Here is a 23266-nt window from a genome sequence, read left to right on the forward strand (position 1 = left end):
TTAACGTGGATCATGGCAGCGGCGAATGGCGAGGGGGGTGGAGAAAGGGAGGTATAGGATCTCATCAGAGGGGATCTGAGGGGAGGAGAGGGGAGGGACAGAGACAGGGTCTGCTGCTATCTCATATTCTCCACTACCACACTGGCAGTGTCAGCTTAAGGCTACTAACCATTCTCCTTCTAATGATATCATTTAGCAGATAGGCCTACTGCTGTATTGGAGCTAGCTACCTCCCATTATGAACGTGGGGTTTGGTGCTATATTTAGCGTCTTTCATTACCAAACATCTAGCCCTTCTTTCCCTTTCCACCTTCACCTCGACACAGAAAGGTATTCATGGAACCTGCGGGTTTTTGCTCCTCTTCTCCGTTCTAACCAGGCCAAGTAAATGAACTTGGGGGATATTTGATTGGCTGCCGTGATGATTCCTTCCTGCTTTTTCCTTGAAGAAATGCTCCCATGACCCAGCCCTTGGAGAGAGACGGCTAATAAAGTCTCCGTCATCTGATAAAATTCATCCCGTGGTCTGTCTGAAACTGCCGTTCAAACCTAAACTGTGCAACTGCTAAAGGCATGTGACTACAGACCCCCACCCCACACACACACACACACACACACACACACACACACACACACACACACACACACACACACACACACACACACACACACACACACACACACACACACACACACACACACACATTCCACAGTTTCACTCCTAAACAGTTCTGTAAACATGCTGTAATAGAGTGCCTATGTGAATGATTTGCCTGCGGAGGGATTATGTAACGACGATGATCTGTATCCTAGCAGCATACTTCTTGACTAAAATGAACCCTTAGTGTTTGTATTGACTTGTATACAATAATGTCAACCAGAATTGACCTTTTATGGAAAGAGCTTTTTCAGAATCATTTGCTACTGAGATATAACAGCAACTGGCTAAATGTATCAAATGGTAAGCAAGAATTAGAAGAGGGAAGACTGCAAAAGAATCAAGCGAAAAATTTGATTCCTCAGGTTTAGTTTTCCCCTTAAACATCCCCAAATGATATACAGTGCATTAATTGCCCCGATATCAGATGGACATGACATATAATGGAAATACATTGGGGGCTCAGAGCTGGGTTGTTTGGATATGGAATCCTTTGATACAGATAAATGTGTTATTTTGAGAAGTAAACTAATCGCTCTGGGTTCTGTGGTCCCAATCCCAAAAGCACACATCTCTCCCCCCATTTCAAAGAGCCATTCTCAATGGGTCTTCTCTCTTAATATCCCACCGCAAATGAGATCAAACTCTCTTCCTCTCCGCTGCCAATTAATTCAGAGGTTATTTTCACTTGCTCTCCCTTTTTTTTTTTTTTTTTTTCACCCATCCCGTTTTCTAATTAAAAGTGCACCTGCGTGGCGGAGCGCGTTTGGCCATGCCTGCACCAGGGATGAAAACTCAATATTGGAACACACATCCACGGTCACTTTAGGGGCCCTGTGGCCTGGCGCCGGTCCAGAGGCCTGTGAGATGCTCCCTGTGTGGCCTCGGGGTTGAGGTCTTTCCAAGGCCTCCCTCCTTCCTCTCTGCCTGTCTTCCCTCCTACCTCCACATCTATTCCAGTCTTTTCTCTCTCGCTCTCTCTACTCTCTATGCCTTAGGCTCAAAGCTGATGTTTAAGTAGGTGTTTTGTGCTGAATGTGTTGCCTCACATTCCATCTCCATATGCCTTTAATGCAAGACACACGTAGACACATGTAAATAAAGGAATCATTCACACAAACGCCTCCCTTTCTCTTTCAGTATATCTTTCATTGTCTTCGTAGGCACACACACACACACACACACACACACACACACCCGCAATGTTGGTTTTTGTTCTGTCATATCCAGGTCAAGGTTAGTCTTTTGGCTGGTTTGTTCACACTTGAGAGGGAGGCAGGAGGTTCAGTAGAAGAAGTACTTGACATTGGCACAGAGAGAGGCATATTACTTTGGCCTCTCGCTGTGTTTTCAGTTGCACATTTTAATGACATTCAAATCAGTGTTGTAATGATGTTTTAGGTGAACTATACATTTATATTTAGTGCCGTAGCAAAGGTTGCACTGCAGATTAATTGGCTTTGGTGTTAAAATGACCCTCCCCCATGCCTTCCTTTCTCTGTGTGTGTTTTAATTACATTTAACAGCTTTAAGTCTGTGTTGTATTTTGAGGAAGGAGATTTCACATGGGTGTTTGGCCTCGATGTGTGTGCTGTTCTGACTGCTTCCTGAGCAAAGGCATTCTTCTCTTAAACAGCTGTCGTTTTGGCTGATTCAGAACAGATGGCAGTGTGTGCGTGTGCGTGTGCGTGCATTGCCTGATCAGGGTTGCCTGTTGAGTTGTGTGTGGTATTGGATTACATGTTAAGATATCCCATATTTTGCTGCTCAATATTCCAATTGTGCTTTTCTGAGCATTGCTGCATCTGTTCACAAAATGGCAGATGTCCATTATGCATCTAAATGTAAAAGTTTCTATTGTCTACTCTGGGGCTCCCGAATGGCGCAGTGGTCTAAGGCACTGCATCTCATTGCTAGAGGTGTCACTACAGACACTGGTTCAATTCCAGGCTGTATCACAATCACTGTGATTGAGAGTCCCATAGTGCGGCGCACAATTGGCCCAGCGTTGTTAGGGTTTGGCCAGGGTAGGCTGTCAATGTAAATAAGAATTTGTTCTTACCTGCCTGGTTAAATATATTTGTATTTTTTTAAATACAATAATAGTGTAATCCCTAAGATTTATGTGACAAGTCGTAGACATTCTTCAGAAATGTTGGAACATTTTAAGTAGAAATGCTACCAAAATAATTGGCTGTAAGAATACATTTCCTTCTGGTTCAGTAGTTGTTTAACAATGCATTATGTTGTATACATCCTATACACTAGCACACACGATTCCAACTTGCTGCATGCTGATGTGTGAGATTGAACATTAGGCAGTCTGCTTGTTCAGTTGAAAGGCTACGGACGACTGCCTGGAGGCACAGCGTTTTTACCGCAGCGCAACGACTGGGAGCTGCTGCGTGTTTCAGTGCATCTGTTTATCCCGCGGCATCACACTGCCAAAGGCAACAAAATGAGCCGACTGACAATGACAGAGATTTCTCCCTGTGTCTGGGCTGAGGCAGTGCTCACACCTTCAGTACCGCGCCGAGGTAGAAGTCAGCAGTAACACTGCTGGAGCGTGTTGTGTGACATGGCTGGCAGGTTCTGGAGGTAGCTACCCGGTTCTGGAGGTAGCTACCCAATGTCACCAGATATAACTGTACCTTTTGAAGAGGCTGTGGCTTTCCCCACAAAGCTCATATACTCTTTAGTAAATACTTTCCATTCTTTTAAGTGATTGTTTTTTTTGTTGCTATAGTGTTATAGTGTCCCATATTGAAGCGGATTTATAGGTTTCGTATAGACAATGTTCTGACTGTTGAGATCATTCATATTCAAGTGACCTTTAGCAGTTGTTAATGTGTGCACCTGCGGACCATGGTCAGTGTCATTCTTGCCCTTAGTTTACATACCTGGACAATGAATGATGAACAGCTAGGAATCAGGAACGGTCAGGAATGTACAGCATTATCCCAATGTCCTGTCTATAAACTCTGCTTGTCTTCCGGCTCACTATTTTCAGACAGCCTCCATCGCAAAATAATACATTTGTGTGTATGTGTCTGCGCAATGATAGAAAGTGCTTTTTTATTTGTGTCTTTCCATCTCACTGCAATCCACATTTGATTGTTTTAAACAGGAGGGATTTGAATATAAATTGAAAGCATACTCTCCAGGCTAAACTGTAAATAATAACTCGACTTTCTCATCTTTTGTAATTGAAGTAAATGTGTTTTGTTCTGAGAGATTTGGCGTTGGAAACGCACATACGTTCATTTGTATTTACAAGTAGGCGAGCCTGTGCCGTGCAATGGGTGGAAATGCATGCTTAAATGGTGAGTGTGTCTGTTAAGAAATGCATTAGAGGCTGAAGAAGAAGCGTAAGACATATTAATTGACAGACAGGAACTGCTGTCTCGGAGGTTGATACAAGTAATTTATTACTTCAGAAACGAATGCCACCTCCAGAATCTGCTTCATTAATTTCAAATTTAGTTTTAATTTCAAGCTGTTGCCCCTTGAGAAGAATAAGGTGGCAAGTTGTGTTTGAAGAGCCATTTCCTCTCCCTCTTCTCTCTCTGTCTTTCTCATTCTCTGCAGTAAAGAACAAAGGGGGTGGGAGGGAGGGAGGGAGGGAGGCTGGAACTTTACTCCATTTGGAAAACAATGTAAATGCAATGGGGAAGTTGAAATGGATTTACAGCAACAGCTTATGATATGAAGTGGTCTCGTCTGTGATTGCTTTGTTTTTCTGATATGGAAAGAACATTCTAGTATTTCTATCAGCTGTCTGAAATGCAAGGCATCGCAAGAATGCCAAATTGGAGATCTTCATCATTAGACATGGTGTGCTGTGGTAATAACAATCCTCTCTCTGTTTCTCTCTCTGTTCCCTCAGCGTATGCCCCTGAGGATGAGAAGGAGGCTGCCCTGCTCGATGAGGACCTGGAAGGGGAGGACTCTGCCGGGGAGGAGGAGCCTGCGGTCAAGTACATGTGCCAAGACAAGGACTTCCTTTTCAATGACCGGCCTGGTTTCCACGACTCCCTCGTGGCCGACTTCTCCGGCCATGAGTTGGACAATGAGTCTCACCTGAGTGAGTCCAGTGACCGCATGTCAGACTTTGAGAGTGCCTCTCTCAAAAATGAGGAGGAGGTTGCGAAGGTGCCACTAACGCCCTTGTCGCCATCATCCTCTGTCGTGATGGCCACCAGCACAGCTATAGCCACGGAGGACGGCGCCACCACCGGGCCAGACAGCCTGGAGCAGATGAAGGCCATCTACACCAGCTTCCTGACCAACTCTTACTGGTCGTCTCTGAACCTCAACCTCACCCAGCCGCCAGCGGTGGAGAAACCTCCACGCAGCCACAGCAGCAGCAGCAGTAGCAGTAGCAGCAGTTGTGGCAGCAATGGCAATGGTTACGACTGGCACCAGTCCGCCGTGGCCAAGACCCTCCAGCAGGTCTCTCAGAACCAGAACCGGCTCAACCACCCAGCAGCGGTTCAAAACAACCTATTCAGCACTGTGCAGCTCTACCGTCAGAGCACAAAGCTCTACGGCTCCATCTTCACAGGTGCCAGTAAGTTCCGCTGCAAGGACTGCAGTGCTGCCTACGACACGCTGGTGGGGCTGACTGTACACATGAATGAGACAGGCCACTACCGTGATGACAACCACGAGACAGACAGCGACGGCACCAAGCGCTGGTCCAAGCCACGTAAACGATCCCTCCTGGAGATGGAAGGGAAAGAAGATGCCCAGAAGGTCCTGAAGTGTATGTACTGTGGACATTCCTTTGAGTCTCTGCAGGACCTCAGTGTCCACATGATTAAGACAAAACACTACCAGAAAGTGCCTCTGAAGGAGCCATTGACTCCTGTGGCAGCCAAGATCATCTCCTCCGCCCGGAAGAGAGCCCCCATCGAGCTCGACCTCCCCAGCTCCCCAGACTCCAATGGGGGCACCCCCAAACCCTCCCTAAATGACCCTTATGACCCCCTCCAGAAGGCATCCAACCCCTACATCACCCCAAACAACCGTTACGGACACCAGAATGGAGCCAGTTATGCTTGGCAGTTCGAGTCCAGGAAGTCCCAGATCCTGAAATGCATGGAATGTGGCAGCTCCCACGATACACTTCAGGAGCTAACAGCACACATGATGGTGACCGGTCACTTCATCAAGGTCACAAACTCTGCCATTAAGAAAGGCAAGCCCATCATGGAGTCTCCCCCAGCACCCATCCCCATCATCTCTGCTGGTGAGGAGAAATTCCAGTCTGTGCCACTGGCAGCCACAGCATTCTCCCCACCTCCTCCACCCATACCTCCTCCCTCTAGTATTTCCCCTGCCATGGCTGTGGAGATTAAGAAGGAGGAGAAGGAAGAGGAATGTATGAAGGAAACCACTAACAGCAGCAAAGACAAGAAGACCGGAGATGACGAGACAGAGGAGAAATTCGATATCTCCTCCAAATACTCTTACTTAACAGAGGAGGATTTGGAGGAGAGCCCTAAGGGAGGGTTTGACATCCTCAAGTCCTTGGAGAACACAGTGACATCAGCCATCAACAAAGCACAGAACGGTGCTCCCAGCTGGGGGGGCTACCCCAGCATCCATGCTGCATACCAGCTGCCCAACATCATGAAGCTCTCACTGGCCCACTCAGGGAAGAGCTCAGCCCTGAAGTACATGTTCCCTGGAGGAGAGACCCTTTTCCAAAATGCCAAAAACCAACCTCTGATCTCCCCGCCCAGCCGCCAGACCTCTCCTCTCCCCAAAAACAACTTCCACGCCATGGAGGAGCTGGTGAAGAAGGTGACTGAGAAAGTAGCCAAGGTGGAGGAGAAGATGCGGGAGCCCAGTGTAAGGGCGTCCCCAATGAGACAAGCCACACCCTCCCCCTGCAGCAGCGAGGCAGGGGAGTCAGCCAGAGGGGAGTCCCCCAAAGAGAGGAGAGGGTCTAAAACCCCCGAGAGCATCGGAGGAGGCAGCCACAAAGACTGTAACGGTGACGCCAATATGAAGGAGTCGCTGGAGAATGGAATGGAGTCTGCTGTCAAATCCCCCATCTCTGCCTTGTGTGGCAGCACAGCCATTATTACAGACCACCCGCCAGAGCAGCCCTTCGTCAATCCTCTAAGTGCGCTTCAGTCCGTGATGAACGTCCACCTGGGTAAGGCAGCCAAGCCTGCTCTGCCGTCCCTGGACCCCATGAGCATGCTCTTCAAGATGAGCAACAACCTGGCAGAGAAGGCCGCGGTCGCCGCTTCCACCCCAGCTCAGACCAAAAAACACAACGAGCACTTGGACCGCTACTTCTACCACGTCAACAACGACCAGCCAATAGACCTGACCAAAGGCAAGAATGAAAAGAGTAGCTCCCTGGGTTCAGCTGCCCTGTCGTCATCCACATCAACATCCTCCTCGGGCTCCCCCTCCTCCACAGCCACCATGGCCAAGGCCTCTTCTGCTGTGGCCTCATTCATGTCCAACTCCCCGCTGCGTGAGAACGCCCTGTCTGACATATCAGACATGCTGAGAAACCTCACCGAGAGTCAAGCTTCCAAGTCCTCCACGCCCACCAGCCTGTCGGAAAGGTCTGACATCGAGGGTTCCACTCAAGAGGAGCTCGAGGAGATCTCTCCAGCCCAGAAACGCAAGGGCCGGCAGTCCAACTGGAACCCCCAACACCTGCTCATCCTACAGGCCCAGTTTACTGCCAGCCTCCGGCAGACTGGCGATGGGAAGTATGTGATGTCAGACCTGAGCCCCCAGGAGAGGATGCACATCTCTCGTTTCACAGGCCTCTCCATGACGACCATCAGCCACTGGCTGGCCAACGTCAAGTACCAGCTGAGGAGAACCGGAGGGACGAAGTTCTTAAAAAACCTGGACTCAGGCCACCCAGTGTTCTTCTGCAGCGACTGTGCTTCTCAGATTCGTTCCCCCTCCACCTACGTCAGCCACTTGGAGTCTCACCTGGGCTTCAGACTCAGAGACCTGGCCAAACTGTCTGGAGAACAGCTTGTCAGCCAGATCTCACGTCACACCAAAAGCCTGTCCGAAAAACTGCTCTCCAACCACTCCCACTCCAACCCTCACTCCCTCTCCCACGCCCACTCCCTGTCCCCCTCCCCTGACGAGGACGGTAGCAGCACCTCGTATCAGTGCAAGCTCTGCAACCGGACTTTTGCAAGCAAGCACGCGGTCAAGCTCCACCTGAGCAAGACCCATGGGAAATCCCCAGAGGACCACCTTATGTATGTGTGTGAGCTAGAGAAACAGTAGCACTAAGCTGTGGACATGCTGCACTCTCTTTCTCTCCCGTTCTCTCTTGGTCTATCTTTAGCCTTTCACAGACATTTCTTTCAAAAAAAGGACTAAAAACTATTAAGTGATGAAACTGCACAAAGATGCCGTGGAACTACTGTTTAGTTTCGGCACATGGTTTCTGATTTTCTTTAAAGGGAGACTCACTCTGGCCCAAGAAGCTTTTGTTTGTTTATGCTCTCCTTTTTTGAAAAGAAGGTCATTTTCTAAATGTGAAGAAAGAGGTGCTGTTGTCACTGATAAAACAAATGAAGGTTGAACAATATTTTAAAATGAAGTGGTATGTATTTGAAAGTTGTGTAAATTGGATTTGATTTCTTTATATTTTGGCATCCGTGAGATGCGATAAGCTGCATGCATAAATTAAACAGTTTAGTTTAACATTTGGTTAACTAAATCTGGTGCACTTTTCTTTTTTCTCTCTCTTTCCCTCTCTTTTTGTTAATGTGATCTTTATGTGCTGGTGTCAGCATCTGAAATTTAACCCTCTGAGTACGGCCAAGCACTTCTACCCGAATGATCCAAAACCCTTCTCAAAACAAACTATTTTAGATTGGAATTGACCAAGCTATTGTGTGGTTTGTAAGCTGCACAATGAAAGTACTATATGTCCCTGTCCAACAACCAATCTCTAAAGATGCATTGTATGTGATGCAAAATCTCAATCTGAAGTCGTTTACTTTGTTTAATCAGGGACCTTTATGAATTCAGGTCTGTGTAAAAATGTATATAAAAACATATATACTAATTCCTGTCTAAATTATGCATCATTTTTATATTTTTAATTTAAGAGGAGTATGACTATCTACTGGTGCACAATATATGAAGATATTAATGAAATTGTTTTGCACAATAGTTTTATAAATATGTTATTTAATCAAATGATATGAAAATAAGAGGAACAAAATTACCCAGAAATCTTTTATTTCCACCTCGTGCTCAAAGGGTTAAACCTCTAGTACAAGACAGTACATGTGCCGGTATTTGAACATTAAAAGATAAAAGGTTGTACAAAAGATGTTACTTTATGAAGTAATGAAGAATTCCACATGTATCCTCTTATTTATAAGCACTCTTGGTTGTTGTTTCATATCGTAGAATGCCTTTGGTTCTTTTTTTCTGTCTAATTACTCTCCCACAATTCCACACTGCAGCTTTATCTTTTGGGGATATGAAAGGTAACCATAGTTACCTCACCTCTGATTGACAGTTCTGCAACATTTTTGGCAGGTCATTTGCTGAAGTAACTGACAGCTGCCAGTGTAAGGAAATCTTAGGTGTAAAATATTGGCATGTAAACAGCACAGACACTGTTATGCATTCTGTGTTTTTTTGTTGTTGTTGTTGACAATGAAGCACCCATTATATGACTTCGTATAACCTTTTTTTCTACTGCAGCATTAAAAAGGAAACCGTTTTTGCAATAACACTGTGTGTCGTGGCTCACGATTATGTAGGTGCTGTGCGTTTTCTAATGAGCACATTAAACTGAAAATTGTTTCTGGCGGTGATGAGTTCCAGGCGAGTTTACAGTGAGTGGCAGGGCCCTGCAGAAGATGAGAGCTGTCACACCATCATCCTGTGTGTTTCCACAAAGCTCTGCCTGGAACAGGAATAGCCTATGGGCCATATCAGGGGCCACTATGGGGAGCCTCAGAGACAGACACCACCCAAGCACTATAGTGGTGGCACCAGTATCACATGTCCATCAAGTGTGTGTATCAGTCATACTTGTTCCTGCCTGCGATCTTCTCCATGTGGTTGTGTTGGGCTACATAGGAAAGGGGAAATAGAATCCACATACTGAACAGCAGGTAACTCGTAGCTGTGTGGCATCTCCATTCACAAACACAACAATATGTGAACTGAGATATTCCCTTCCCCCTCCATCTCGATGACTGGATGTAGCAGATAATTGCATAAACCCTGGCACTAGCTGTCTCATTTTCACCATTTTATTCCCTGCTCTGTAATTAACCCCGACTTCCATTTTGTGTGTATAGTAGATTTTTTTTTTTTTAAGAGAGGGGAGGCCGTTGTTTAGGCCTCATGGAGGATGACAACAATGCCGCAGCGATGAGCTCATGGCTTTCAAGTCCTCAGCTATATGCAACAACAATTAAATGCAGTCTATCAGGACAGTTAGTTTGTTGGTTACAGATACTAGGCCCATTGCCTCTCCATGAATCAGGCCATTCGCTCACAACAGAGGAGGTGGAGAAGGAGGGATGGAGGACTGTTTCTCAACTTCATATTTTGTCCTTATGGTTTTCTTCTTTGAGCCGCTGAATATGTTTTGCGTCAGGTCCTGTCACCAAAACCACCTCACAGATAAACTCCGACACATAGTTATAGACCAACAACCACACACACACCCACACACCCGTCAGCTGCCAGGTAGAGGGACTTCATCCGTGGTGACAAGGTGCCGCTGTATGTGAAAATGTCAGCCTTCACAGCCGTGCCTGACGTCTGGCGCCGTATTTAAGGCTCTCATTAGTCGCAAAAGAAAATATGCGTGAAATTGAAGTGTAAGGAGAGCATTTTCTGTCCCCTCTCACATCCAGGGAGCTCAGAGTGGGCTGGGCTTATTAAGGTTCAAAACAGGCGTGCAGGAGACAATGTGTAGCCTGAAGGCACGCGCACACACACACACTCACACGTATTCACTATGTATTCCCCACAATCCCTCACACTACAGGCTTCATGTCTCCAGATAGATGTGTGGATGTACTCAGTTTAAAATGAGTATCAAAAGAACAAAAGGTCACGTGTGCAGGATTTTGGATAAAATGACTTTTTATGTGGTATGAGTGCTATGCCAAAATATGAAAAGGAAAAATCCATGTTAGATGAAAGGAATGCACTGGCTCAAATATGCTATGGAGACTAACATCTTACTTGCATTTTGGATATGTTCCTACGTGCTAGCACATTACTGCCGCGTTGTAACCAACGAAACGTAAACGTGGACATCCTCCCGGGAAGAGCGTACAGTACAACACAGCCGATTTGCGACTTTAAGCTGCTCAGACTTGATCCTTAGTGTAGCTGCAGTGTACTGCAGATTGAGATAGCTTCATCAGGTGTAATGTAATACGCCCTCAATGGATCCACACTGCACAATGGATCCACACTGCATAACACAGACAAAGCCCTACGACAGACAAACGCACACGTCTACAAGTACGACGTGATTCTCCTTCCCAGCTAGCAATTCACTGTTCTCCTGAGGATGCTTTTAGGTCCTTCAAGGTTATGAATACTGCTGCCCTCATTTCATTTGTTCTATTGAGTGTTCCGAAAAATGTACTACAAAAGTGTTCCATGTAGTGAAGCCACGTTTTCAGAAGTAATTCCAGACATTGATGAGGGGGGAAAATCATTCTGATTAAGACGTGTGTCACGCCCTACTGTTAGGCTATAGTGATTTAAAATGACAAGAAAATGGAAACACAGGTGTTCAGGTTGCACACAAACGTACACATTCACATGGCGTGAAATATGCTGTCCAGCAGGCTCATGGAAATCACACACACGCGCACACACACACGCACACACACGCACACACCCGATAGGCCTGGATTTATTCTCCACTGTTGACCCCGTGTTGTACAATGTCTGGAGAGGCCTTTGAGCTTGAAGGGAGTTATTTAACCTGTGTTATTTACATGCCTAATAATTCACTTCTCCAACAACACCTTCACCTTGGAAGCAGTCCCATTAGACATGCTAATTTAAGGAGGACCTGTAAATTCTCTAACACAAAAAAAAAATACTAATGTGAAAAATACTGGCATGCGTCTAAATCACGGGCGTGTCCCGCTGACCTGACCGTTACCCCAGCCTGCAGAGAGAGGGAGGGAGAGAGAGGGAGGGAGGGGGTGGGGAAGACAGGAAAGGAGGAAGAGTGGAGCGGCGGCTTGTAATGCACCACCGTAGATCTTCCGGCCGTCACGTTACCAAAGTATCTTAAAATAACGTGTGTGATGAATGTGCAATTTCCTTAATTTACGTGGCTGTGGTGTGCTCAGGGCTACACGCGGGATGGGAATCTTAAATGGGGCTTGAACAGCACTCCTCACAACAAGAAATCAATATGCCATGCAGCTTAGGGGAACTATCTGCTCTGGCCAAGGAGCGTGGGGGGTAATTTCCTCTAAACTCCACAAACACTGTTCACACTTCCCCACCACACAAAAAAGAATCACACACACACACGGAGAAACGTATGCTATGTGTGTGTGGTTTCAATAGAATAATGACGCCTGTGTTCTTTATTGCAGAACAGGGGACAAACATAACCTCTCTGTAACAACACAGACCATAAAGATTTGCAGCAGCAATGCCATATTACACCACGGATCCTCACCCTAGATAAGACAGAAATGGCTCTCAGGACTCACTTACTAGGCCTACGTGACACATATAGACCTACATAGAATTACATGCACTTAGGCCTACAGTCATAAGCACCTGCAGTGCACACACACACACACACACACACATACAAGCAAACACTACTGTTTGGCATACTGTCTTCACAGAACAGGAATAGTTTCATGGCTGAAGATGTTCAGTATTTGCAAAGGCTTTATTTATCTAATAATCCATTTGAATTTGCCTTGGTAACAATGTCATTCCAGCATGTGTTTGAAACATGATGAAATGGAGACCCCAGGGACACACTGAAATTGTGCATTTCTACTGCTGTCATCATAGCCACAGTACTGTCCTCGTGACACTGGTCATGCTCTTTACATACCCATCTGCCTGGTGGAAGTTGAAGGGTTTATGATGGCCACTGGAACCGGAAGGAACCGCTCTGGTTGAGTTGTTGCATGGTGCAGAGAACTGCTGTCTAATGGAGTTTGATGGAAATGCAGTAAGTTCGCTAGCCAGGCTTGTTTCAGTAATGTACCAATTGCATTTTTTCCTCAAAGCTTAATTTGACTCGGTTGCTAAGCTGGTTAGCGTCAGTTAGCTCGCGAGCTAAGTAAGTGTCGAGGGGTGCCTAGCTTTTCCACGTACATGTATGTTAGCTACCTAGTGCTGCTAACCTGGGTAAATGCAAGACAGTACTCATTAGGTGTGTTTGCTGAAGGCAAATCAGAGCTTTAGATTTCTTATAGTCTTATTATTATTATTTTCTTCCACCCTTTCTAGCCCTTAAACGATTTAAGCTGTTAACATGAAACAAACTTCCAAGTGTGTAGACTCTCGCAACTTAGATTGCTTGAGAAAATCTTTTTGATAGCATTTATTGTCACGGTTTTCTAAAGTTGAACCCAGAAGCAGACCAGGACAAGGAGAGTAAGACGAAGGTGAGTATTTATTTACAAGTTTGAATGTAGTGATAGAAAAATCCAAGTGACGGAGCGGGCAGCGGAGGTGAGTTGATGGGATTGAATAGGCAGATCCAATGAAGTAACTGAAGTCACCGACGACCAGGTAGGGATGAGATGAGTGTTCCGGGTGAATGACTGTAGACAGAAAAAACGGAGGTGAGTTCAAGGCAAGCAAAACGTACAAAACAACAAAACAAACTCTATCAAACTGGAGGCTGATACACTGGCACAACATACTGTTCATGGCTAACGATCCGGCAGAGAATGGATGTCAGGTCAGTGCTTATGAAGTGGAGGGGTGATGATCAGGACCAGGTGTGCAGATAGCGGATTGGAAACAGGTGCGGTAAATCAGAGATCTCCCAACCAGCTACGTCGCCCGGCAACCAGACAGGGTGCGTTCCAGGACACCGGAAAAAACACTCCAGGACAGAACACAGGCAAAAACAGACTCAGAAAGCGGGATTCGTGACAGTACCCCCCCTCCGACGAACGCCACCGGGCGTACTACCCGGAGCGCCAGGGTGGAGGCGGTAGAAGTCACGAAGCAGGTCAGCATCAAGGATCTGACGCCGAGGAATCCAACTCCTCTCCTCTGGACCATATCCTTCCCAATCCACGAGATACTGGAACCCTCTACCCCGCCGTCTGGAGTCCATGATGCGGCGCACCGTGTAGACAGGACCACCTCCGATCATCCGAGGAGGAGGACGAGGAGGAGGGGGCAACAGAGGACTGAGGAGAACCGGCTTGAGGCAGGAGACATGAAAGGTGGGGTGTACTCTAAGCGTTGCAGGCAACTTGAGTCGAACCACAACAGGATTAATGATTCTCTCCACCACAAACGGACCAATGAACTTCTGTGACAGTTTCCTCGACTCAGTCCGTAGAGGAAGATCCCGTGTAGCCAACCAAACCTTATCTCCGACGGTATAAGCGGGGGCAGGAATACGGCGACGATTCGCCTGGATCTGATACCGGTCAGAAACTCTAAGGAGGGCCTTCCTGGCCCGATGCCAGGTCCGGTGGCAACGACGAATGTGGGCCTGGACAGAGGGAACCGAGAGATCCCTCTCCTGAGAAGGAAACAAGGGAGGTTGGTAACCATACAGGCACTGGAAGGGAGACATCCCAGTGGCAGATGAAGGGAGAGTATTATGGGCATACTCGACCCAGGGTAACTGAGAGGACCAAGAGGTGGGATCAGAGGAGACAAGACAGCGCAGCGTGGACTCCATCTTCTGGTTGGCTCTCTCCGCCTGACCATTAGATTGGGGGTGAAAACCCGATGTGAGACTGACTGTAGCTCCAATGGCCAAACAGAAGGATCTCCAGACAGCAGAGGTAAACTGAGGACCACGGTCAGAAACAATGTCACTGGGCAATCCGTGGACCCTGAAAACCTCCCTAACAAGGATCTCGGACGTCTCAGTGGCAGATGGAAGCTTGGAGATGGGGACAAAGTGAGCGAACTTGCTGAATCTGTCCACAATGGTCAGAATGACCGTGTTCCCACCAGAAGAGGGCAACCCCGTGACAAAGTCCAGGGCCAGATGCGACCAAGGTCGCCGGGGAATAGGTAGGGGGTGAAGAAGCCCAGAGCTGGGCCGATTGGTACTCTTATTCTGCGCACAAACAGGACAAGCGGCAACAAACCTCCGGGTATCTTCTCCCATGGCAGGCCACCAAAAACGTCTGCGCAGTAGCGCCATAGTCCGGGCAACGCCAGGGTGACAAGCTATCTTGCTGGCGTGGGACCACTGAAGGACATCAGAACGGACCGACTCAGGCACGAACAACCGACCGGGTGGACCATTACCGGGGCCGGGCTGCGTCCGAAGGGCCGCCATCACATCCTCCTCAATCCTCCATGTAACGGCTCCCACGACAATGTTCTGGGGAAGAATCGTCTCAGTCTTGGCCCCACTCTCCTCCGTCTTGGAGAACATCCGGGACAAGGCGTCCGCCTTGCCGTTCTTCGACCCAGGTCGGAACGTCAGGGAAAAATTGAAACGTCCAAAAAACAAAGCCCACCTGGCCTGACGGGAGTTGAGACGTTTAGCCGATTGCACGTAAGCCAGATTCTTGTGGTCAGTCCAGACCACAAACGGTTGCTCCGCTCCCTCCAACCAGTGACGCCACTCCAAGGCAAGCTTCACAGCGAGAAGCTCCCGGTTACCCACATCGTAGTTTCTCTCAGCTGGTGAAAGACGACAAGAGTAGAAGGCGCAGGGATGGAGTTTACCGTCAGTGGAGCTACGCTGGGACAGGATGGCGCCCACCCCCACATCAGACGCGTCCACCTCAACAACAAACTGACGCGAAGTGTCAGGTTGAGAGAGAATCGGGGCGTTGGTGAATCGGCTCTTCAAGTTCAGAAATGCTCGGTCTGCCTCAGGAGTCCAACAGAAAGTTCTGGTGCAAGACGTCAGAGCAGTTAAAGGGGCGGCCACCCGGCTGTAATCACGGATAAACCTCCGATAGAAGTTCGCAAACCCCAGGAATCTCTGGAGCTGCAATCTCGTACCGGGCTGGGCCCAATCCGGAACCACCCGAACCTTCTCTTGGTCCATCTTGATCTCTCCCCTGGAGATGATGTACCCGAGGAAGGACGTAGTGTGGGCGTGAAAATCACACTTTTCAGCCTTCACGAACAGGCGGTTCTCCAATAACCGCTGCAGGACCTGCTTAACATGCTGGATGTGGCTGGAAAGCTCCTTGGAGAAAATAAGGATGTCATCCAGGTAAACGAACACAAACAGACCGATCATATCCCTCAGCACGTCATTCACCAAACCTTGGAACACTGCTGGAGCGTTGGAAAGTCCAAACGGCATCACCTGGTACTCGAAATGTCCCATAGGTGTATTGAACCCAGTCAACCACTCGTCCCCCTCTTTGATCCGAACCAGATACGCATTGCGTAGATCAAGCTTCGTAAACACAGTAGCACCCTGTAAAGAGTCGAAAGCGGAGCTCATCAAGGGCAGGGGGTACTTGTTCTTGACCGTAATATCATTGAACCCCCGATAATCAATACACGGTCGAAGAGAGCCATCCTTCTTACTCACAAAAAAAAATCCAGCTCCCAGGGGTGATGACGAGGGACGAATGAGACCTGCAGCAAGAGACTCCTTTATGTAGGTCTCCAGGGCTTCCCGCTCAGGTCGAGAGATACTGTATAACCGTCCCTTGGGAAAGGCAGCTCCAGGGAACAGATTAATCGCACAATCATAAGGTCGGTGGGGAGGAAGTGACTGAGCCTTCTGCTTACTGAACACCTCACCCAACTCGTGATATGTTTCAGGAACCAGGGACAAATCAGGAGGAGCAGACTCACTGACCCGACTGGGGACAGCCGGAGAACAGGCAGTCCTGAGGCAGTTAGCATGGCACTCAATGCTCCAACTAGTTACCTTTTGTCACGATCGTGTTGACATGAATGAGAGGACCAAGGCGCAACATGATATGAATACATCTTCTTTATTATAACGACGAAGATGAACACGAAAACACTTAAACCACACTAACAAAAACAACAAACGATCGTGAAACTTCAAACGCAAGTGCACACACAAACTACTTACGTCGACATATACATATACAATGACCCACAAACAGCTAAAGCCTATGGCAGCCTTAAATATGGTTCCCAATTAGAGACAACCGAAACCAGCTGTCTCTAATTGAGAACCCATTCAGGCAACCATAGACTTTCCTAGAAAACTACACACCCATAGACACAGCTAGATACATACACTCAACACAAACCCATACACTACCACCAACACCACCTCTACCATATAAATACCCCCAAACACACACATACCCCATGTCACACCCTGACCTAAATAAAATAAAGAAAACAAATAATACTAAGGCCAGGGCGTGACACCTTTCCAGTCACCCAATCGAACGAGGGATTGTGTTCTCTTAGCCAGGGGTATCCAAGAACCAGAGGAACATGGGGGGAAGGCAAAATGAAAAAAGAAATAACCTCTGAATGATTCCCCGACAACAACATCTTAACCGGTTCAGTCCTCATAGTGATCCGTGCCAGACTACTGCCGTTCAGAGTGGTTGCTTCAATGGCTTCCGGTAATTGCTCCTTGGAAAGCCCCAGCTGTTCCACTAAGTCGGCATCAATGAAGCTGTCATCGGCACCTGAATCGATGAAAGCGTTAATCGCTAAACTCTGATTCTTATTTATGAGGGTAGCAGGAAAATGAGGTCTGACAGGGCTCTTGAGAGGTTGAAACTGGCTCGCTAACAAACCTCCCAAACTTAACGAGCCGAGCAGTTTAACGGGCGCTGAGGACAAACGGAGATGTAATGTTCCGAGCTACCACAGTAGAGGCAGCTGTTGGTATCATGTCTACGTTGGCGCTCGTCCTTAGTTAACCCGTGCCGCCCCACTTGCATAGGTTCAGGATCTGGCGGCAGGACTCCTGACCTGAATGGTAACCGAGTAGCTGATTGATTGGACGGGAACCACTGCTTCTCCCTCCTCTCTCGAACTCTGTTATCCACCCTAATAGCTAATGCGACCAAACTGTCCAGGTCACAAGGCTCCGGATAGGAGATCAACTCATCCTTGAGTTGCTCCGACAACCCCTGGTAAAAAGCCGCTTGTAGTGCCTCCTCATTCCACCCACTCTCCACAGCCAATGTCCGGAACTCAATCACAAAGTCTGCCACGTAACGAGCTCCTTGGCGAAGAGAGAACAAACGCTTAGCTGCGTCCTTACCTCGGACTGGATGGTCAAAAAGCTCTCATCTCTGCCGTGAACTCCTGGTATGACGCCATGCAGGTGTCCTGTTGTTCCCAAACAGCTGAAGCCCATTCCAAAGCTCTACCACGCAGCAGTTCAATAACAAAAGCTATCCTAGCCTTGTCTGTGGCGTAAGAGTGGGGCTGCAGATCAAACACTAAACCACACTGCATAAGAAATGAACGGCATCTTCCCAAATCCCCTTCGTACTTATCAGGCGTCGGTACATTGGGCTCACGGAAGGAAACCGCTCCAGAAGCGGCAGGTGAGAGGGGTGAAACAGGTGGTGGGGGATCCGTCGGCAAACTGAGCTGATCCTGGATACTCGTCAAGCTAGCAGAGAAGTTCCGGACTGAATTCGCTATCTCCTGTAGCGCCGTGCTGTGTTGTCCCAATATATTCCCCTGATGGGTAATGGCATGGCGAACGGATTCCAGGTCCGCTGGGTTCATTCCTGGCCGGATCGTTCTGTCACGGTTTTCTAAAGTTGAACCCAGAAGCAGACCAGGACAAGGAGAGTAAGACGAAGGTGAGTATTTATTTACAAGTTTGAATGTAGTGATAGAAAAATCCAAGTGACGGAGCGGGCAGCGGAGGTGAGTTGATGGGATTGAATAGGCAGATCCAATGAAGTAACTGAAGTCACCGACGACCAGGTAGGGATGAGATGAGTGTTCCGGGTGAATGACTGTAGACAGAAAAAACAGAGGTGAGTTCAAGGCAAGCAAAACGTACAAAACAACAAAACAAACTCTATCAAACTGGAGGCTGATACACTGGCACAACATACTGTTCATGGCTAACGATCCGGCAGGGAATGGATGTCAGGTCAGTGCTTATGAAGTGGAGGGGTGATGATCAGGACCAGGTGTGCAGATAGCGGATTGGAAACAGGTGCGGTAAATCAGAGATCTCCCAACCAGCTACGTCGCCCGGCAACCAGACAGGGTGCGTTCCAGGACACCGGAAAAAACACTCCAGGACAGAACACAGGCAAAAACAGACTCAGAAAGCGGGATTCGTGACATTTATGCTTTTTTAACTACAACTTCATTGTTTTAATAATCTCCATTTCAATTACATTTCAATTACACCATCAACTCCAAACCAACGTTGAGATGTTCAGACTGACCGTACTTAGGTTGCTTGTCAAAAGCTTTTTGATACTATAGATTATTTTTGAACTATAACCATTTTAAATGTGCCTAAATGAACATAGGTTTGAATGAGAACCATACTGTAGGAATCCGGAGGAAGCTACAGTATTCAAAATGGTCCTGCTTCTTAGCCAATCAAGCTATAGGACCAACTTTAAAAGGTTCAGACTATCCAAACGTCAAATTCCTTAAAACGTTTATCAACTATAACTATATAAATGTGCATAACTAAGCATTAATTAACTCACCAACAGTAACTCTTGAACCGTTCAAGCTAGAGCCACCGAACCAACTGTCACATGTTCAGGCTATCCTAACTTCAAATTCTTTAAAACTAGTATCAACTATAACTATATCAATTGGCATAAATTAGTATAAAATAACTCACCAACAGCTATTCTATCCTATCAATCAATAGATCCTCCACAAGCTATAAAGGACACCACATTTTCTTCAAGAAATGTACTTTTCTAGTTAATTATTACATTCATGACACTTTTGTACTTTAACCATGATAAACACCGGAAAAATTTAACCCAAACCATGCCGTCTACCAATGAGCTGGGAAGATACCCGAAGGTAAGTTTTCATTATTTCTGATAATACAGATAATAATTAAATGGTAACATAAATGTAGCCAGTGACGTATATTGTGTTGGCACTGCCATAGCACACGTTGGTAAAGGGGATGAGCAATTACGATATCTATAGTGAGAATACTCTATGAAAGTGACGTGTTCAAAGTATGACATACTTCCGGGTCATGTCCCATAATCGCTTGACTAGACTTCAAGATTATATCATCAAATATATCACGAAAACAAGGTAATTTAAGAGATATACTGCATATATACAATCATACACGTAATTGTGTATTGACTTAGTCATGTCCGATGCCTTTTATGACGATCAACAAGTTAGAAAAGTCTAATTTGCACTACATCTCCTAACCTGCCTGCTGCTTTGATAGCAAGCCAGAGCGTGCCTGCTCAAGCTGAGGACTTACAGGACGGTAAGAACCCGTCAGTTACAGGCCGTTTGATGTGTTTTATATTAGATTACGCTGATTGTTTTTTGCTGAATATTACCTGCCATAACTTTTTTTTAATGCCAAAGAAATTTGGTTTGTAGATCGGTGAGCTGTCAAAAGATTTGTAGTTCATGTGTAGTTCTAGACATTGACGATGCAAATTTGAGGCTCATTCTTAGCCTACAAAACAAGGAATACGGAAGGAAAATTGACACGTCACTTGCACATTGTATAGAACAGAATAGAATATAACTTTATTGTCCATAACGTAGCCAACAACGGAAATGTGTTTTCTGCTCCATTCTCAAGACATCACACATTACGGTATACAGTCAGGGTCAAGCTGCAGGGCAGCACCCCTGGATGAAAAGCAAGTTGTGGGGTTAGGGGCCTTACTCAAGGGCCTAACTGTAGGGGAATGTCTTTAGGATGTGAACCCAGTAGCCCTCCAGTTGCTAGACCAATTCCCCCTTATTGTTTCAGCACCTGGCCCGGGAATTGAAACGGACATCTTTCGGTAAAACATCCAGCTCCTTAGCCGCTGGGCTACCTACCGCCCCGAGTAGGCTATTATAAGGTGCTATAATTGTATTAAAGCATTATATGTGAATGCCTCATAGAAAGTGCTACCAAAAACAACACCATTTGGAGTAGGTATAGTTTAGCAACACATTGCTGTTCCTTGTCCGTTAGCCACAGTAATAGACCTAGGGGTGGAGGTTAAAACCCTCTCAAACAAGACTATCCCTTTCACATTGTCACTGAAGGGTCAAGCGGTGTTCTCCCACAGTCCTCCTGTCTAGTTACACAAACACGGGCCTGGTTCTGCTGACCTGTCACTCACCCCCGTGAACCCTACACAGGGGTCAGCTAATGGCTGCAGGCTGCCACCCTACCAAGAGTAGGGAACAGAAGAGCTCCAACTGAACTGATATCTGATATCTGTTCCCAGGCCAGCCTCTAGATCTTTTCATGTTCCAGGAAATACATCACCAGTCCCTAACTCACACCTCTCATGGATCCCGTTAGGACAACACAATCAACACAATCACCTCTTTGAACCTTCAAATGCTTGCTTTTCCCCCTGAAGTGTTGTAAGACAATATTGGTGGCTGAGTTCAAACTTTATCCCTTGCTAAATATAATATTTTCAGTTGCAGAAAGATGACATCTGGCCCTAGCCGGTAGAAAACAATATTGAAAATGTGCTTGGCTTGTTGCTCTAGCTTTCGTCAGATAAGATGTGATGTTGTCTGGTACCTCGCGTGTACACTGCTTACGTTACTGTTGCCTCTTCATGTATATCCTTCTTATTCAACAAACCTGCAAACACCCTGCAGCTACAACCTGTTAGGGCTTCACAATAACTATAACCATGACTACATGATGGTTGTTGTTTTACTGTTAATCGCTGTTGTTTCTGCTGTTGCTGTTGATCATAGTTTACTATAGGCCTACTCTTTCTACTACAGCAGTTGTTGTTTGGGATTTCAAGAGTAATACATAGCTGACCAGTACGGTTTGTGGCAACCTTTTAAGTGAGACGCTATTAAGAAAGAGGACGAGTCAGTTTATCAGTGAGATGGATCTGTAAGTGGCTCTCGTTCCTATCATTCCCAGTGATCACAAAGGGCGGATTCAGTTCTCCCAAGCTTTTTCTCCCATTAACCAATGTGAGGAAGCTGTCTCCTCTCAGCCTCCGATGTGGAAATATCTCCGAAGGTCAGGGGTCAGACAGCCGAAGCTAGGCGATAAGGGAAAGTGCTTAGCACCATTTAAAATGACCCCCAGTCCCCATCCCACCCCCCGGAGTGATGTCCATCACTATCTCCAACTCTGGAGGATGTTCAGGGCTATACCAGTATACAGGGTCAAACACCACCGTCCCTCCCCCTAAGGCACTAATATATTATTGGTTCAAATCCATGACCCCACTCTATATGAAGAGTCATTTTTTTATTTTAATAGCCAGAGCGAAAATATGCCTTGATAGTGTCACAATCTTCATTATGATTGTGCCAATAACACAAATAGAAATAAAGGACTGTTTTAACACATATTGTGGTGCATTGTGATCTTAATACTGTTGCCTCAGCAAAAATAATGGCAATAGATGGTCTATCGGACATTCATACGGATTTGCTCCTAGGTGTGCATATTTAGTTCCATCAATATTTGAAATGAACCAAGAGACAGAGAGATAATTATATGCGATATGGTTACGTATGTTTGACAACATTGCAACACATTTCTGATTACTCCCAAATAACATAAACAAGAAATTGCACAATTATCCACGTTTTTAATAAAACATGTAATTGAATTTGTTGCTTTGAGTGATATCTCAATGAGATTGCATTGGTATGGTCATATCAAAGGGACTAACATCAAATGTGAATTCTGTGATCTGTTTTGATGGGTAGGTTTAGTGATATCATGTGTCCCACGAGATGGCTACAGTATGTAACTTTAGGGGTTAAACAGGGTGGGGGGTGATCCTGTCCCAATCTGAGATCCTCTCTGTCGCTGAGCTCCTGGGATGACACCCGCTCACCAGTCCTCTTAAAGCTCATTATCACGCTTAAATTATTTCCTCCCACAAGCACCTTAATTAACACACGTCCAGACCACGTCTGGTCGCACAAATTGATTACAACATCAGACCAAATGTCTGCAGTGCTGAAGCTATCACGGAACAAAGGACGAGCAATCTCGGAAAGACTCACAGGCTTGGAATCATGTAGAAAACACATTACATATGCTAGACATTTTATGATATAACTGGCTCTGTTTTTCCACAATCAAATGCTAATGAATGATGGGATTTAATGTATGCATGCAGACCAAACAAAGGACAGCAGTAATCAGTGCATCTTTCCCACAGAAGTCTTTCCCAGTGCCGTGGTGCTGCCTGGGCTGGGTTATTTCAAGCTTGGCCTCAATCACTGGCATTAGACATATTTTCAGTCCTGAAGGGG

At 46.5% G+C, this 23266-nt stretch overlaps 1 protein-coding gene across 1 annotated transcript in view; it reads left to right on the forward strand.

The window, feature by feature from the left end:
• Positions 1-9402, forward strand: part of LOC120025063 (teashirt homolog 3-like) — a 48758-nt gene extending 39356 nt beyond the window's left edge. The window contains exon 2 of the mRNA XM_038969499.1: positions 4545-9402. Coding sequence (XP_038825427.1) covers positions 4545-7939 — 3395 coding nt within the window. The 3' untranslated portion in view covers positions 7940-9402. The remainder of the gene's footprint in view (positions 1-4544) is intronic.
• The last annotated feature ends 13864 nt before the right edge of the window (positions 9403-23266 follow it).

Source organism: Salvelinus namaycush, chromosome 30 (assembly GCF_016432855.1).
Source record: "Salvelinus namaycush isolate Seneca chromosome 30, SaNama_1.0, whole genome shotgun sequence".
Classification (NCBI taxonomy): domain Eukaryota; kingdom Metazoa; phylum Chordata; class Actinopteri; order Salmoniformes; family Salmonidae; genus Salvelinus; species Salvelinus namaycush.